We start from the raw sequence: 17,571 nt of genomic DNA on the forward strand, positions 1-17,571 counted from the left end.
GCTACAAAAATCAAGTATTCTTACTTCTCACCACAAAGTAATTTGTAATTCACAACCTGATCGGTTAGTATCACATAAAAAATTCTCACCTTCTTCCTCACACACACGCTAACACAAATACATACACACAACTCTCAGGAGAAATACCACCTACATAAATAATGCAAGAAAACCTATACATCCCAGAGAGTAAAAGTTATCATTCCCAATATTTGCTGGCACAGTCCTTACAAAAAAAGCCCTATTGTTTTAATTTGCTTAATACATTTTCAGTGTACTGTTTTATTTCTAAATTTCCTGCGCTTCTATACCCTTCTTTGTATTACACGCGTAGTGCCTGCACAAGCATCACTTCTACCATGAGCATTTGTAAGAGGTTTATGACGTGTCTTAAATTAGAAGCTAGTACTTCTATTCCGTTGTATTCTAGATTCTTCCACACCTAGATTAAATCCTGAAAGCGATTTTAGTCTGAATTCATCACACGTTGAATGCAGTTTTCTACCAAGACAGTTGCACCATAATGGCCAATTGGTAAGTCACAGCTTTAAATCCTGAACAGACATGTAACAAAAGATTTATACTTAAAAATGCATATGGTAATGGTGTAAGTGACTAAATGAGTTTAAACACCGAACTGAGGATACAGGGCTAGCTTCCAAATGAACATTTTTAACAACTCCCTTCTGTGCTTCTATTCCAAGACAACAGTGTCAGAAGCAGAGCTTTTTAAATCTCTGTAGGCATATTAAAAATGTATGTCTGTATTACCATCCGCTGTTTTCATTAAAATACGCTTATCCTCTTTTAATACTGGCATCTAGCAATTACAGCACAAAATAAGCACACTAGCTCATAGTTCTGAAAAAGTGACATTACAAACCTCCTACAAAAGAGGGAGTGTGGTCACTATAAGGAGATTCTGACTGTCAACAAAGCGGTGATCACTTGTTGCTACTTACTTGGTGGGTAAGGTACTGCTGTTCTACCATCCTTCCCTACGGGGCGTTCCTCAGACCCTACTGCAGGCATTTTTGATGACCGAAGAGCTGGTGATACAGCCTAAAAGCAGAATAATTACATACCATATTAAAAACATATGAAATATTAAAATTCACAAGCTATTAAAAATTCTTAAAACACTCTTAATGAAATTCACAAAAACACAAGAACACAAACTGTACTTTTCTACTCTCCCATCCTGCCCCACTATGGAATTTGGATCTCTTTTTCACCCTCTTTCAATTCTAAATCCAAAAAAAGTCTCTGAAGTATTTGTGTTTGTACACACACACATAGACACATAGAAACACACAAATGTATCTGTATATACACAAATCATAATCACAAACACTGAGCTTGAAATTCATGTGACTACTCTTTTTTCCATGTTTGGACTACTCTAAATACGAAGAACTGAGGTAATACTGAGGGTATGTCACTAAGAGTAAGAATGCCATCAACAGAGTCTACAGGGTACAGGTGAACACATCGCAAGTTTTAAGGCAGGAAGAACGTGAGGTTCACCCAAGCCAACTTAATAGAAAAAGGTAATTTTTTTTTTGACAAAATATTTCTCTGGTAGATTGGTATATTAACGGTGACATCTTAAGTGCAGTTTTTGTGAAACCACAGAACAGGGAGAAACAGTAAATAAAGTGGCGTACTTGAAAAGTACTGCCAAGAACCAGGAATTACAGTTTTAAGCCATATTATCTATCATCAGTCAGCTTAGGATCACCTTTTGTAACAATATGGCTATTAAGCTTAAAAAGAGTAATTATTCAAATTTCGATGAGTCTTGTGGTTGTTCCCCCCCCTCCCCCCCCCCCCCCCGGTTATCAATGTAAATCAGTTTTTCCTTGTGTATTTCCTGATTTGTCGTCTTTGCACAGAATAAACTGCTCATAGACATATAAAGAAACATGCTTCCAAGAATTACTTAAATAAATTTGGATTTATTTTTCCTTTGTGCAGCTTCTCAAACACGGTAAAAGAACAAATCATCAGTCAATGAAACTAAAATCTTTCCCACAGCTCTCAGAAACACAAACTACTGACACTAAACTAAAGACACTCAACTAGATCTAATGCACTCAAAAGGCAACTGCATTGCTTTACCTGAGGAATTACTCTTACAGCCTGTCTCTGCAATGACTGAGACAGCAAGTTAGTTGATTTTCCTCACAGTATACAGGTTCTCTTCATGACCAAAAAAATGTGAGATGACACAAGCTTTGACATTACCTAACTGATACTCTAATATTCCCGAACTGTACACAGTGATGATTTCTCTCTTTTGCAGATCTCCTTAAAGGATACGTCTATTTGCTTTCAGTTATTCCTGGTTAAAAAACAAGCCTGCCCTGGAAACTGTCCCTCCTATCTATTAAGAGATAACTGCTCCCCACTACAATTACAGCATCTTTCTTCTGATTTTTTTTTTCCATTTGACAGGGTTTAAATTCACAGAACACTCAATCAAAGACTTACACCAAGCTCATCTTCATCTGAATTATCAAATATATTGTCTAGATCATGAAGTGACGGTGCCAGATCTGTCACCTGTGTGAGGCTACTAGAGCCTACTCGGCTTGCAGCATTGTCTTGCCGGGTATCTATCAAAAAGAATGGAAAAAATAGATGAAAAATAGCAGCAAACTTAAAAACCACAAAATTGCCTTTTTTTTTTTTCCAATTATACTTCTCACTCTAAACAGGGAAGAAGCAAGGATCACTGAGGTCCCTTTTCTACGATGTAGACTAGAAATAGCTTTGCAGTCAAGTTTTAAGCAAAGGTGATTGGGAAAGAACAAAGATAGCTACTGCTAAACTTTAATATTTAAAAAAATATGTATGTTGTTCTAAGAAGAACAAACAGAATCAAGCTCCATATCAGAAGCTGTCTGTAACTTTCATGTTATAGTACAGTGTTCAGTATACGTTTTTTTTCTTCGGGATTTTATTGTGTAGCTTTGAGTATTTTTGCTTTGCAGAATGAATTAAAGAGATTTTACTCACCAGTCTTAGGTGCAGAACTGAAAATAGACATGGCATCTTTTCCATCAGGAACTGGTGTAGAATGACCTGTTGTGGGGATTTCCTTGGTTCCAATTCCATCTTCTGACTATACAAAAAATCCAAGAATTTTTAATGGATATGAATTCAATCTATATAAGACTGACTGCTGTATTATTGGCTTTCCTATGTCAAGCTAAATTCAGGGCTTTTGATTCAATGTTTTGAGAAGTACAAAACATTTTAAGAAGGGAACAGAACACAATTGTCTGCTGCTTGTCTTAGTATCAGGAAAAACATGAAGTAACATAGTATATGATTTACAAAGGATTCCACACACATCAGATAACTTCAATAGGCAGTACAGAACATTAGCCACCTTAATTTCTTCACAAAACACATCTAGAATTTTAAGTGCAAATTTCATTGTGGTGAGGTGATATTTCAAGCTCAAGAAAGTAAGAAAAATGCCCAGCAAATCCTTTTGTCTCTACAAGCGAATATAAGGCTTGAAATATTTTATTTCTTGGCTTAAATCTGGAACATGCAGTGGTCAAGCCAAATATACATAAAGAGTAGGCGTTCCTTGCAACAGCAGTGTTTTCGTCTAGAAACGGGTTCAGAGGGATGCCAGCAAATGCTGGTTCCAAAACACCACACTGAAACGAACCTTTTTCCTGTGTGCCTGTGCAAGAAAATCCCTCTGAGCATGCCCTGTGTAACAGGTTTGTGTCTTCCTGAGAGCTGTAGAGCAAATAGTGTGCTACGGTACTACCACCCCAGCGAGAACATTAATGATAAAAACTCTGGATTTATGTTACCTTGTTCTTTTTCAAAGGATCTTTTTCCGCCCCAAGTTTGCATTTTTTATTGCCAGTGAAGCTGTACTTTATGTCACCATCTTCAAAAGTGTAAGGGTCACTAGCATCTCCCAAGCCTTCTCCTGGTTGTTGTATTAGAGGCAAGGGATCAAGATAGTTCAGTGTCTGCACTGGTTTCTGTTCTTCCAAAATTTTAAACCGTTTATTAGGTTGTGCTAAGAGCCTGGAAGTAAAAATAAACAAGCAAACAATGCCACTATGAAACAAACCAAGCATACCTTTCGCAGCAGAGAAAAACAACAGCTCTTAAGATCTGTAGCTGTCACACAAAAATACAGCCCATGTCTCACTCCATCCTTTTTGATATAACAGAAATACATGTTTCCTCAAATAAAGGATGCATTTGCCTACACTTAGTATCAAACACCCCACTGTAATAGGAACTTCTACTATGGGACAACGAGAAAAGAGTGAAACTTGTCACTAAATCAATATTCTTTGAAGTACGTACATATAACCTTTTCAGCCTAGCAAGTTCCACAGTAATTATCAAAACTGATACTGTCATAACTAAAAAAGTGTTCTTCAATTAATTCTAGCTTAGTCATTTTCATTAACTACTCTTTGGTGCATTTTTTCTATGCATTGTCAGAATGCAAAACTCAGCCTGCATGTAATTAGTTCAGATACTCAGGCTACAGTTGATATGAAATATCTTTGCATAAAAGGAAACATAAAAAAGCTGAAAACTCTGTAACATTAGGTAGTTCACATTCCTTAGTGAAGAAGACACTACGTATTAGAAGCTGCAGCATTTCTAAGAGATCAGATTTTACTAATTTCTCTGTAGACAAAGTAGTCTGACAGTGTTTGCAGTTTCAATACCACAGAGGCTGAAGCTAACAGTAAAGGTCCTATCCTGGCTTCGCAGTACTGATGCCATTACAAAAAAGCAGGCTCATTCCATAATAAAGTATCAGCTGCTACTTCTAGAAAGCGTGTGGTACAGTGCAATTTTAAAACCACACAATTGCAGAAACCACGCTGAAGTGCCTCTCCAGTGCCAGAAACAGCACCTCACTAGCTGAAACCAAACATGTATATTGCTGTAAAGTTGCAGAACTGAGCACAGATTTTGTTTTTATAAGCTTATTAACTCTCTTCCATTTGCTCAATTATTTTGATATAGGTTACAAAAAAGATTCCTCAGTTGTTCCAATGCCCAACAGAAGGCCAGATATGAAAAAACAACGCGTATTACAACAGCACAATTCTACTTGAGTACTTAACGTTAACTCCAGCACATGTTGCCTTTGATGCTACAGTGAAGCCTTCTACCTGTTGCAGAACTTTTATTTGGGAGCAAAGAAATCAGATGAGAAAACTGCTATTAAAAACCTCTCTACATTGGTTATTTTCCTACCAAACATCACTGTCACACAAAATTAGCAGGGAGAGGTCCCGTCTTCTACACCCTCCTCATCCCTACGCTTTTGATATCACAAGTGAATTGCATGCTTACAACTGAAAGCAGAGTTTCATCGTTGTTTAATGTAATAAAACCAGCATTCAGACCAATCTTCACTCTTACCTTTTCAGTGCAGTGCTGTCCGAGTTGACTTCCATCTTGGAATCATACCTCTCACATGGAAGATCCGGTGGCCTGAATTCTGGATCATCGCTCGGGGGGACGCTATAGGTCCTCCACATATCTAGTGACTCATTGTTCTGAATTAACCCACAATATAATGCTGTCTCACTGACCTCTGCCATCAGAGGTAACCTCGGTCCAACAAGAACTGTCCTATCTTCTAAGCTGGGCAACGGCTGGAGCTCCAGCCCACTGCCGTAGAGTGCTGGGTTTACAGGTACGGAAGGAGGGTCCAGGTTCTCTGCTTCCTGACCTCTTGGCTGGGGGCTAAGTGTAGGAGGCAGAGGGGAAGTAGGGGAATGGGGTGAATCCATAGGATTCATATTAATTTGCTTGCTTGGATTTCTAGCAGGTATAGATAGCGGCTTCTCGTACTTTCTGGAATTAGGGACTTCTAAAGAGGGATCCATTCCTGCTAATCCCAGTTTCTGCCCTGACGTGTCCTGCTCCATGCACAGCTCTTCAGTCACAGAGGGCCGATGGTGAAATGGCATCATGGGCCTTTTTTGCAGTTTATCTCCTTTTTCCTGTCTTTCTGTTGTTTTGTGCTTTGAAGAGGCGGGAGGTGGCAACGACGATGACGACGATGTTCCCACACTGAATCCTGGTTGATTTATCGTTGGGGGACGGCTGGAACCAGCAGCACAACGCTGTTTGAAAACCTTGTGCCTGAAAACAGAGACAAAAGCAATTCAGTTCATGGTTTATACAGTTATCTGATCTAATGGGAAGAAAAAAAAAAAAAAAAAAGGATAGCATCAAGAATCTGGATCTATTCCTGATCTTTTAACAGATTTTGGAAAAGTCACATGATCTGCACCAGGCTGTTCAACCCAACTTGGCTGTGGCATCTCTGACCTATAAAATGGAGAATGACAGTCTCCAGAAACTAGAATTTGAAGCAAAGAAGATTTAATGTTTACAAAAGCTCAGTACTGCTCAGATCGGAACGTAATGACAAAAATAAAATAAAAATCAGGCTACTGTTTTCATTACCCTGAAGAAAGAGAGCCTTTCAGTAAAACGACTGCTGTGGAACTACACCACTGCTCTTGTACTCTGTTGAGCATCTGTTACAAAAGATACAGATCTGAATTGTTTTAGTCCACGGATGCAATACGCAGCAGAGTGTTCATGTCAGTTTCCTCCAGGTCACGTTAAATAAGTAAGTATAACTGGTCAAATATATATATATATATACATATATATATACACACACATACATATGAAGGAAACATAAATCACTCCATCCCTATTTTTGTTTATAAACTGCAATATCTAGTAAAGAAAAAAAACACCTTCAAAACATGTAATATGCTTCTTATTCACAAAGATGAGATAAACTACATTCTTTCAAATAAGGTAGACTAGTAGACTGAAAAAAAATCTGCTTTTATGACTTAGTTATGAAAACATCCAGGTTTTACAGTACACAGTGGCTGTCAAATTGTACAAAGCACAACTACTTGTACTACATCTTTTTCCTGTTTCCTCAGATGGTTATCTATGTTCTGTGGTATTGTCCTGACTTTATTTGTGTTTGTTTTCTTTGTGTTAACAGGAAATGTTACAAGTTCTCTGTACCATAGGTGGTCCTTAGATGCAATCACCCATAATGCAGACCTAATGCCCTAGTAACCGAAGATTTGCCTTAAGCACGTGCTTACAGCATTTCCTTGAGCTGATTTCTCTATCATTCGCCACATGAATGTGACCCCAGAACTCAATGACCCCGGAAAATTTTTTTAGATGGTCTGTTACTCTACACACAAAGCTGGTCTACAGAAGATTGAATTTGCTGCTATCTGACGATGCTTTAGGGCTCCATATTTAAGATCGTATCTTCATATTTATGCTTGCATTTATACACTACACGGGCACATGTGATGACTAAACAATTATATTCATATGACCGTAGCTGTCCAGCTTCTGCAGCTATACAGAGAACTGCATGGCACACATTTATTGCTGTTTGAAATCCGGTTCCTCCTTCACCTCAAACATAATGTTTAGATTTCCCTGTAGCTGTATTTACTACCTTCAGCATGATGTAGTCATCAGTGGAGGTGTTAAGAAACAGTGTGAAATGCAGCTGAACCTATCTATAGATTCAGGCTTCCATTACTGGTTCCCCAAGCTTTCCAGGGAAGTCTGGACTTCAGTTTTCTACAGAAAACGCTTGGTATCTCGATGAAAAATTTATCGGTTCCACATTCTTAAGCATATATACAGCCAATAAATAATCAAGAGTAAAGAGCAAGGCTGCAGAAGAGCAACGCTTTCACTTAGAATACATCACAGTCTGTCCAGACCGAACACTCTGCCCTCTGCATGACACACAGTTCCATTGCATCCCTTTATCTCTTCTTCTAAATACACAAAAAAGAACCTGCTTCATGAGAAGTCAAACACAAAAGGTACAAGGACACAATCGTGCTTCATTTCATTTTGTACAATGGAAATTTCTAAACAACAAACCTTCAGAGATCCGGAGAATGCTATATTCCTAAATTTCTCTGACAGCCAAATCTATACAGGAAGCTCTACAGAGACTGCTGTGGCAGGTAACACATTTAAAGATTCGGTGAGACAATACATTAATTTTAATATCACTAACTACAGCGTTATTCTCAAGCTTGCCCTGCTATTAAAAGAAGAACAATAAAAACAAAACAGCTATGCCTAAACCAGCCAAAAAGCAGAGAATCATTTCAGCCACATCACTGGCCACTGCATTGACTGTTCCAGCACAGATCCTTCTTGTAGTAGTAAAACAAACAAAACCAAAAAACCCCAAACCAAACAACAAGATACCAAAGGATTTATTCAGCATGGCAGGATCAGTGTTTCTATTTGAAAAGCCTGAAGGATGAGCTCATTACAAATGAGAAATGTTTGAGTGATTCTAGTCCCCACTCTGTAGTCTGAGATCATTTTTCCACTTAAGGTGGAAAGTGCGGCAAGTGGACAATGACAAGAGATGCTTATTAATCACCTGAATGTGATGTGCAGAGTTTTGATATTAGTTTCCTCGTTTTGGAGCTAAAAAATAACACACTTTGAAAAGCACGCCTCTGTTTGAATCGAACATGCTCTTTCAATATGAGAAATGCTTACTGTCTTTGAAGCTCACCTGGAACAAGAACAACTGACTCTTTGGACTGGATCCACAAAATCCCAAGAAACAGTATTGTTAGGAACTTCCTCTTCCAAATTTGCAGTTGTAATTTGACTCCTCCTGAAGAATAAACAATTATTTTAGTAATCATCACCTTGTGTAAAACAAAACTTAAAAAATACGCCTGCATAAATTCACATGTTAGCCTCAAATAAATTACTTTCTTCTACTTCACCTTTGAAATAAAATTCTGTATTTAACAGTAATTCCCTCTAGTACACCTAGAGACTCACAGTTTGATTTGTATGGGAGGATGTTACCAGCTCTAAAACAGACAGTTTTGTCTGGAGTTTGTACACAAGATACAAGAGCCAAGCAATTTAAACTGCATCTGAAAATTCTTCTAATGTATCCAATGAGGAAATTGTACGGAAATACTGAAAAAATAAGGATTTTCAGGGCACATCATGCCATGAATAGACTTTAAAATTCAAGGCATACAATACTAACAGAAATACTTTACCATATCCTTATCGATTGGAATTTTAGTCTAGCATATGTAATGTAATGCTTCACAAGTATTACCTATAGAGTTCTAAATATCAAACGTATATTCTTTGTTCTTCACTACTTGTAATCTAGGTACTAAAACTGGAGCAAGAAACTGCAATCATTAAATCTGAAAACATCTAGCTGAAGGCACCTACTACAGATTTTTAACCTCAAAGCCTATCACAATTAAGATACGCAAGTGCAAATACAATGTTAATAGTGTTAGGAGTTTTCAGCTGAATGCAGTAACAAATTTTCTTTGATAATGCTGTTCTGCATCATTAGCTTTGATTAGTGCCAAAAAAAGTCTGTCAGGAATAGCATTATCTAAGGTGCAATTATTAAAATTTAAATTACATATTATGTGTTATTAATAATAAAAAAAATCAGGAGTACTGCCTTACTTGGACTGTGACCTGTTGAGAATGCATTCCTTCCAGACACGGTGAACCATATGATTGTGAAATCTTGGAGTAATCTTGCTTGATTTCTTTGGACTGTGTACACTGACTGTCCCCTCCTGTACAGCTGAATGGCTGATACTGCTCTGAGAGCATCCGCTTTCTCCTGGAATACAAATTAAGAATTAATGTTAGAGCATAATTTATGTATACTATTTGAAAGCAAGAACCATTTTTTTATACTCAAGATAAAACCTCAATGAAGGAATGAATGGAATAGTGTTACACTATTTCTTTAAGTTATGCTCGAATTGAAATATCAGAATCAAAACTTGCTTCAGTAAAACCTTACAATTTGGATGTGTACATTACAGAAATTGTTCAAAAACTGATTAGTACACACTAGCAACGTAGCATGTGAGGTTCTCAGTAATATTGCATGATTATCGAAAAGATAACAAGTGAAAATATAACTCCAACAGTTAATAACCTGAAATTTCCAATTTACATTCCACACTTCGTTTCTGTCTGTCTGTGATGCAGAAACTTTATCAGTTATTGATAAATAAGCAGATGTTTCTTTCTCTACTATGAAATATGTTTTTGTTCATATTAACGGAAGTCTACTACAGTCATCCTTAAAAACCCGAACTGGAACAGCAGAGGGAGCTTTAGGCTCATTTGGCCTGGCAGCTGAGTAACGCTGTATTCTGTGTTCTGGATGGAAAACTAAGTAAGGATATGCCGCATTTTAACAAGGTCAAATCAGTGTACAGAACACTCTGTCCTTCTGCCTGACTCAAATTAAAAAGCCTTAAGAATGAAACGCTAAAAGTATTCACTGCCATACATCGCTGCATCTAACAATGCGGTTCTGCTGATTTCTACTAGGTCACTTTTTAAAATACACCTTTTAGAATTGCACACAAGCTGCCTAACTCTCCATCTTCTCTCATTCTTCATGCTTACGGTTATTTCCTCCACTCGGAACTTTCCTGCTTCTCTTTTGGCAAAGAATTCTAATAAAAAGGAGGCAGTCAGAAACATGTTCCCAGACATGCTGAGGCCAGAGGCTCTGACAATTTGTTTCACTGGCTTTCAAGTGTTTTACTTTGTTTATGAACATGACAGATTGGTAATAAAAAAAAACCAAAAACATAAAAACTGGATCAAAACTTCAAGAATTAGCAAATCTGCCCTCCTTTTCAGGAGGGGCTGTGTATATTTAAACAAACTGCGTGAACACGTACACGTTGCGTAAGTTAACAGCAGGACAGTTACAAATGGTGGTTAGGCAAAAATAGTGTAATGGAAAGGGGGGGATAGGAGGTAAAGAAGGATAACTAATGGGCTACCAGAGCTCTGAAATTACATTTGAGTGCATTAACTATTGCTTTCCAAAATTCTGTAGTATGTTTATACACATAGTGCAGCTAGACGTGCCATAGCACAAAATGGCACTTCGCAGCAGGCACAAACATTTCGTTCTCATACTCTGACACTAATTTCTAGCCATGAAAATCACTGACAAGATACGGGAACACACACGTACATCCAAATAATTGTCATATAATGGTGTACATACAACAGGAGGCAAACAGCCACTCACCAGTGGTCACTTCGCAATCCCACTGCTGCACTTTGTTCCTACACATGAAAAAATCCCGTTCCCTAGTTTCAGTGGCAAATTGTTTTTTTCCATACTTTAGACCCAATCATATACAGTATGCTTGGTAGAGACCTGAAGAGATCATCTAGTCTATCCTGTTTCATCCCTGATCAAAAATTGAATTGAAGAAAGGAAAAAGAAAAAGGAAAAGCAAAAAAAAAAAAAAAAAGGAAGAAAAAACCCCCGTGCCTCTCTGCTAATGGTAGCTTCCCACCAGCCAATTTATTCTAACACTTAATTATCCTTACTCAGAGAAAGTTTTTCCCCATGTTTAGCCTAGATTTGCTTTGCTCTAGTTTAGATTCATTACTTACTGGTTGCAGAGAAAAGATTTGTCTTTTTCCCTTTTATGTCTCTGAAGACTGTTTCACTGTCTCTCCTTCAAATTTCTCTTCTCTAGACTAAACAACCTCAATTCTTTCCATCTTTCCCTGTGGGCCCTGTTTGCAAAATCTATAACCATTCGTACTGCGCTTTTCTGGACTCCATCCAGTGTGTCCACATCTTTGTTTAATAATGGTGCTCAAAACTGGACATGGAACTACAACCACATTTTTACCAGTCCGGGGCAGAACTGAAGGATTATTCATGTGCCTCAGATTAACCCCGTTTATGTATCCCATTTACCAATTCCGAACAGCATGCCATGTTTTTCCAATCCATTTCTCCGATTTGTCAAGGTCTTTTAAAATGGTAAATGATACAATATAATGGAATCCTTTCGTTATTCACTGGGGAGGCACCAGTTTCATATTGCCCTCCTAAACAACAGCAGAGATCTGACAGAAATTGTGGGTGCCAGATCAAACAGTATGAACATTTTTTAGATGTTAATAGCTTACAAGCATTGAACTCGCTTGTGATGTTATGTAAATTTCACAGGGATCTGAAAAATTTAAAAATACAATGGCAATTTTTCACATTTTAATCTGCATTAGATACTTTAACAATCTCTAGATTATTTAGAAGTAGATTGTCTTGCTTCAGTTACTTACTAATAAAGTAACTTGCTTTTCGCTTATTTAAGCTATAAATTGCCTTGAAAAACACTATTCGAGGTGAATTTATATCTCACATTCTACTTGAGTAGAATTATTAGCAGTAGATACAGCATATTTTTTATTGTATTCATACACAAGCACTGTTCATAGACAAGCACTTCCATGGCAGTGGAAATGATGATGATTTTCCTGGGCTTTCCATTGAGATCGATCCTCCTCATCTGACAGAGGTATCTATTAAGTGCTAAGCCAGCCCAGTAGCTCCCTAGACCTCAGCGAGGGTATTGAAAGGGTTCTTCAGCCCCATCTGGGAGTTTACTCTCCCAGAAACTCGCAGGAACTTCACATCTCTGACACGTCTACTGCTCTGTCGTGGCAGACACTAATCAATGAGTTCAAAAAAGTACCCTCACATGTACTTAGTGTTTTGCAACTGCTTCAAATACTTTCAAAAATAAAGTTTAAATCCATTATTCTGCTCATGTACTTTGGGCAGCATGAACAGATGCTCCTTGACAGATGTGTATTGAAGATTCCACTGCGATAAAGGCTGAAATGTTTCTGAGAGGCCTCTGGCAGAAGGCTGTCCAGTGGGGAGTGGTCTCTAGTGATTTTGCTAAGTGAGAAAATCTGAGAACTGAGAACTCAATTCCAAAAAAAATTTCATTTGCAAAGCATAAAGCATGCCATTGCTTGTGAAATCATTATTAAGAAAAGTTACAAGGCGATTGCGAGAAAGCTGGGGGAGGAATGTGGATAAATACCTGCTGCGGAAAGCAGAGAGGATACCAGCCAGTGGTACCCGTTGAAAGGAGATGAGGCAGTGGGCACAAATTGAAATACAGGAAATTGCATTTAAACATGAGAAATAACTTTTTCTTGTGAAAGCAGTCAGCCATTGAAACAGGCTGTCCAGAGAGGCTGTGAAGTGTCTGACATCGGAGATACTCAAAACCTTACTGGACGATGTCCTGAGCAGCCTGCTCTGCCTGGCCCTGCCTTCTGCAGACAGACTGGACGAGATGATCTCCAGAGGTCCTTTCCCACCTCAACTATTTTGTGATTCTGTTAGTAATTGGCAAGTTCGTAAAAAGTATGTTCAGAAGACAAACTATACAGAAAATATTAGCTGTAAACATGCCTTGAAAACATTCTTTGAACAAAAGTCAGAGTTTCTTTTTTTCCTGTATCAGGTAGTTCCATTTTTTCTTTTACTTCATCATCTTAGATGTTTGCACACAAACATACATTTGACTCCTCTATTCCAAAGTCCTTGTTTGCACACAAATGTATGACTCCTCTATTCCTTAGTCCTCACTTGAAACTGCAATCCTGAATTTGTTGCAGCATAACTACCCCAACAACAACTAATGTGAAGATCTCATCTGTATCCCAAATGACAACAGACTGTATATTTATTTTCATTTCTGAGGAGCAACAGAATATATGTATTTATTTCTAAGAAGCAAAATACTGAGGATCTAGCACCCTATCTACCAAATATTTGGATAATTTCCAAGATTACAACTACTATGGATCCAATCGCTTGAAAGGGGCATACTCCTCCCAGACAAAATAGGTACAATGCAGGTATAACGCAGCGCTCTGTGTGCCACTTGCAGATGATGCAAGCCCCTATCTGACCCCATTTGGGAAGCCCAGCTCTCTGTCACCAGTTCCAGAGACTTGTGCATTTCTTTTGACTGGCCTCTAATTAAAACCCAACTGTCATGGGTAAAAAGAGTAGCTAGTATTTGCAGATTTTTATTACACCAACACAAATAACTAGTCAAATGCTCTATTTCTAGCTCTGTACAAAATGAGCTACATATCCCTGTATGTTCACTATACCCTTGTACAACAATGAATCAACACTCTCCTCCCACCATGAGCTACACAAAAATGGAAGAATGACTGCAGCCTGCTGAGCGTATTGCTTACCCATAACAGCCTGCTCTGGAGAAGTGGGTGGAGTGAGTGGCATCCCACAGGTACTAGCAGGATCTTTCATGCTTCCAAGTCCCTGCTGTCCCACATTTATATGGCCTCCAGTATTGGCAGAATTCTGTGACATGGGGATGTCACTCTGGGAGATGAGAACAAAGGCTGAAGGATATACCATCCTTACACCACCTACCAAGAAATGGAAAAACAAAAGTCTTAAACATACCATATAATATTCAGCAGCCCTAGTCCCTTCCACTTGATTTCAATGTCAATTAGACAAAACTTATCTGAAATACAAAGAGCTAAGGAATTTCACATACTAATAAACATTCAACCCTCTACAGCCAGTACAGGGAGAAACAAGTAGCTTGATAATGTGAATAATAGCATGTGGGATACAGGGAGTAAAGAAGCTTGAGGCAAGATAACTAGTCAGATGTTCCAGTGTCAAGAGAGCTACAAGAGAAGATAGGAAAATTATAATAGCTGTTTCTGATTAATTAGATTTTTTTTTAAGCATGTGGAAGAACAAAATCCTTCAGGCAGAATACTGAAACTTACCAACAATGACTTCAACTGCCACAGGGAAATCGTTGTCATATCCCAGCTCCTCTTCCTCTTTCATCCCTTCTTTTTTCTTCAGCACCATAGGGTAAAAATACTGCCATTCCTCCATCAGCTTACGCGTTGCTGGGTCTGACATCTTATATGACTGGCCCGTGAGTGTACCATTCAAACCATAAGGACTCACCAAAACTGCAAAATAAGAAACAACAGTGCCTACAGTATGTATATTTCACCCATATCAGCCATTCTGTGCCTAGCTTGACTCACTATTCCATTTGTGTGCTGATTTAAGGAGCTGTCTTCAGGGAAATGCCATTGCAAAATCAGGTAAGGTCATGAATTTAAAGCTTCATGACACCGTATTAGCATACTTACTGAGCTGAAAAACATTTTTTTTTTTTTTTTGCAGTTTAGACTAATGATATCAACACCAAAGTTATCAAGTGTACTGGAATGACACTCACTATGGCAAAGGGATGCTCATATATGGAAGTAATAGGAGACAGATACTCAACAATACGGTTTTTACCAGAACACATGGTACTCGGGCCTTCTCAGCATTAAAAAGGATACAGACAGCAGTACCTGAAGAAGACTACAGCCATGACAAACAGAGAAAACTAGTTGCTCTACAACAGATACTTCTATTCAGACTCAGTCTTGCTTTTAGTTATATTTGATTGGAGAGACTAATCAACTTAGCTCACTGAAATAAAATCTTAAATGATTTAAGTGTCTACACTTCTGCCAAAACTTCACATTTTGTAATGAAACATTTTTCAACAAAATTTCTATAAGCACTCATTTTCTAATCTCTGTGTGTTTCTTTAATGTTTAACTTTATAAAGATCTCTTGCTTTGATTACTTTGAAATTACAATTTCAGACTAATAACAGTATAACTCAATGAATGAATTATTCTAAATTTGGGGGGTAGAGAGCTGCACTGCAATTGCATCATGATTTTAAGAAGCTGTAACTTAATTCTGTAAAACCCTAATTTCTTACACTGGCAAATATATAATCAGACTTTTCATTCTTTCTTATGTACCTTCATTCCTCCTTAATATTTGTATTCCTCCAGTATTAAAGTTATGGGTTTGAACCCACTGACCTAGACACCATGCAAGAAAATGGAATCAGTGCACTCACGTTTTAAAATAGTAAGTCCTCTAACAAAAAATATACACTTCTTTTTATTTACTACATATGCGTACTTTCAGAAACAATATTAATGAACAGAAAGCTCTGGAAAATTTGCACACCATTCATGGCTAGCTATAGTTTTGAGGTCCTAACAACATTTTGCCTCATGTCCACAATTTTCTGAAAAGAAATTTGAGCTATTTGAAGAATTCCTTAATTTTATTTTAATTCATCTCTGAAGATAACATCACCAAGAGCCACACAGCAGTGAGGATAAGCACATAACGTTCCCAAACTACCTCCCTTACCTTGGAATGGCGATGGTGAGGACTGGGCCATATGGATATGCTCCTCGTTGATCAGGTAGATTGGCTGGTGTTGAGCAATCTCCACACTGGTGCACACATTGCTTTCCCCATGAAGAAAGAATGTGAAGGCACATGACAAATGTTCACTGGAGATGCAGGGAGACAAAAAAGAAACAAGTTTAATTAGCATGTTAATGAACTCACAGGAGTGATTTCATAGCCTCAGAGGCCAAACTGGCTCAAAATACACTCTTAGGGTTTGTCACTTGTGGCTACTGAGTGCAGGGTGAAAGACTGACCGATGACCTTGTACAACAGAATGACCTCTCCCTGGACAGCTATTTAACAGTTCTGGCACCTCCCTCTAAGATGCGTTTTCCTGCCTGTTTCAATTAATAAGATCATTACAAACATACAGGCCTTTAACCAGGATTTAAGAGGTAAAAATAAGGGTCTTCAAAAAGAAAAAGCAATTCTTCAAAATTAACTCTGAAACTGATTCTAGCTGAATGGGAGTAGGGAAGGAACAGGAAAGATGTTTGTACAACACCTCATGAGAACCTCCATTAAGAGAAAATAAAAGCACTTGTTACAAGAAGCTGGCAATGTTCTAAAATGAACAATGGATCAGCTACTGATGATTAAACTTGATTTAAAGTGAATGCTATTTAAACCTTTCCTACTTAATTCTACCCATTAAGTAACTCTCATCACTGCCAACTATTTGCCTAAATATCCCTTGCAACAAAGTCACAAGAAAAAAAACGCACAACTGTGTTTCATGCTTTTTATCATTGTGATCAGTGAAAAATTTACAGAGCTGAAGTGGTAATGACGTGGTGATTTTTCAGTCCCATACAATAGCTGCACGTAGTTTTATAGCTGCTGGCTTTGACACAGAACCAGCCATCATTTTCAAGCCACCTTAACTACCTTGACCAAAAAGGATTAACACAGGCAACTGCAGCAATTCCGCTTCAGTATTTAATACAACCAACTGCTCAACTACTGTCACTTATTTCTAAACAAAGCACTGATGGGCTGGAACAGGAGGCTGTTTGCATCTCACTAAATCTCGGTATGATTCCACACATTGTGTAGGACAAGTTTTCACCCCATAGCACAAGTTAGCCATCTGTAAGCCTCAAACGTTACCAGAGGAAAACAGAAAATGGTCAGCTGAGAAAATCTGGAGAGAAAATGTTCCTTAAGTGAAAGAGAACAGCGAGACTTCCTTGGTGCTACCATTCTGTACCCAGCGGCACTTTGGGGCATTTATTTAACACTATGAAATAAAAGGGTTTTGTACATTTCCATCTTTACAAAGGAAAAAAATTTCAAGTTATTGCACATTATCATCAGTGTTGTAGAAG

General features: G+C 38.0%; 1 protein-coding gene and 1 long non-coding RNA gene across 5 annotated transcripts in view; one reads left to right on the forward strand and one right to left on the reverse strand.

The window, feature by feature from the left end:
• MED13L (mediator complex subunit 13L) overlaps positions 1-17,571 on the reverse strand; it is a 191,383-nt gene that overhangs the window by 36,489 nt on the left and 137,323 nt on the right. For all 4 annotated transcript variants that reach the window (XM_066978764.1, XM_066978766.1, XM_066978767.1 and 1 more), the window contains 10 exons: positions 16,199-16,344; positions 14,740-14,934; positions 14,173-14,364; positions 9,565-9,727; positions 8,624-8,728; positions 5,431-6,159; positions 3,840-4,062; positions 3,022-3,127; positions 2,494-2,618; positions 963-1,062 (listed from right to left, as the gene is read on the reverse strand). In XM_066978764.1, the coding sequence (XP_066834865.1) occupies positions 963-1,062; positions 2,494-2,618; positions 3,022-3,127; positions 3,840-4,062; positions 5,431-6,159; positions 8,624-8,728; positions 9,565-9,727; positions 14,173-14,364; positions 14,740-14,934; positions 16,199-16,344 (2,084 nt within the window). The remainder of the gene's footprint in view (positions 1-962; positions 1,063-2,493; positions 2,619-3,021; positions 3,128-3,839; positions 4,063-5,430; positions 6,160-8,623; positions 8,729-9,564; positions 9,728-14,172; positions 14,365-14,739; positions 14,935-16,198; positions 16,345-17,571) is intronic.
• Positions 427-5,164, forward strand: LOC136786540 (uncharacterized). The gene is made up of 3 exons (XR_010825466.1): positions 427-534; positions 1,415-1,550; positions 5,029-5,164. It is a non-coding gene; the product is annotated as an uncharacterized lncRNA (long non-coding RNA).

Source organism: Anser cygnoides, chromosome 17 (assembly GCF_040182565.1).
Source record: "Anser cygnoides isolate HZ-2024a breed goose chromosome 17, Taihu_goose_T2T_genome, whole genome shotgun sequence".
Taxonomy (NCBI): domain Eukaryota; kingdom Metazoa; phylum Chordata; class Aves; order Anseriformes; family Anatidae; genus Anser; species Anser cygnoides.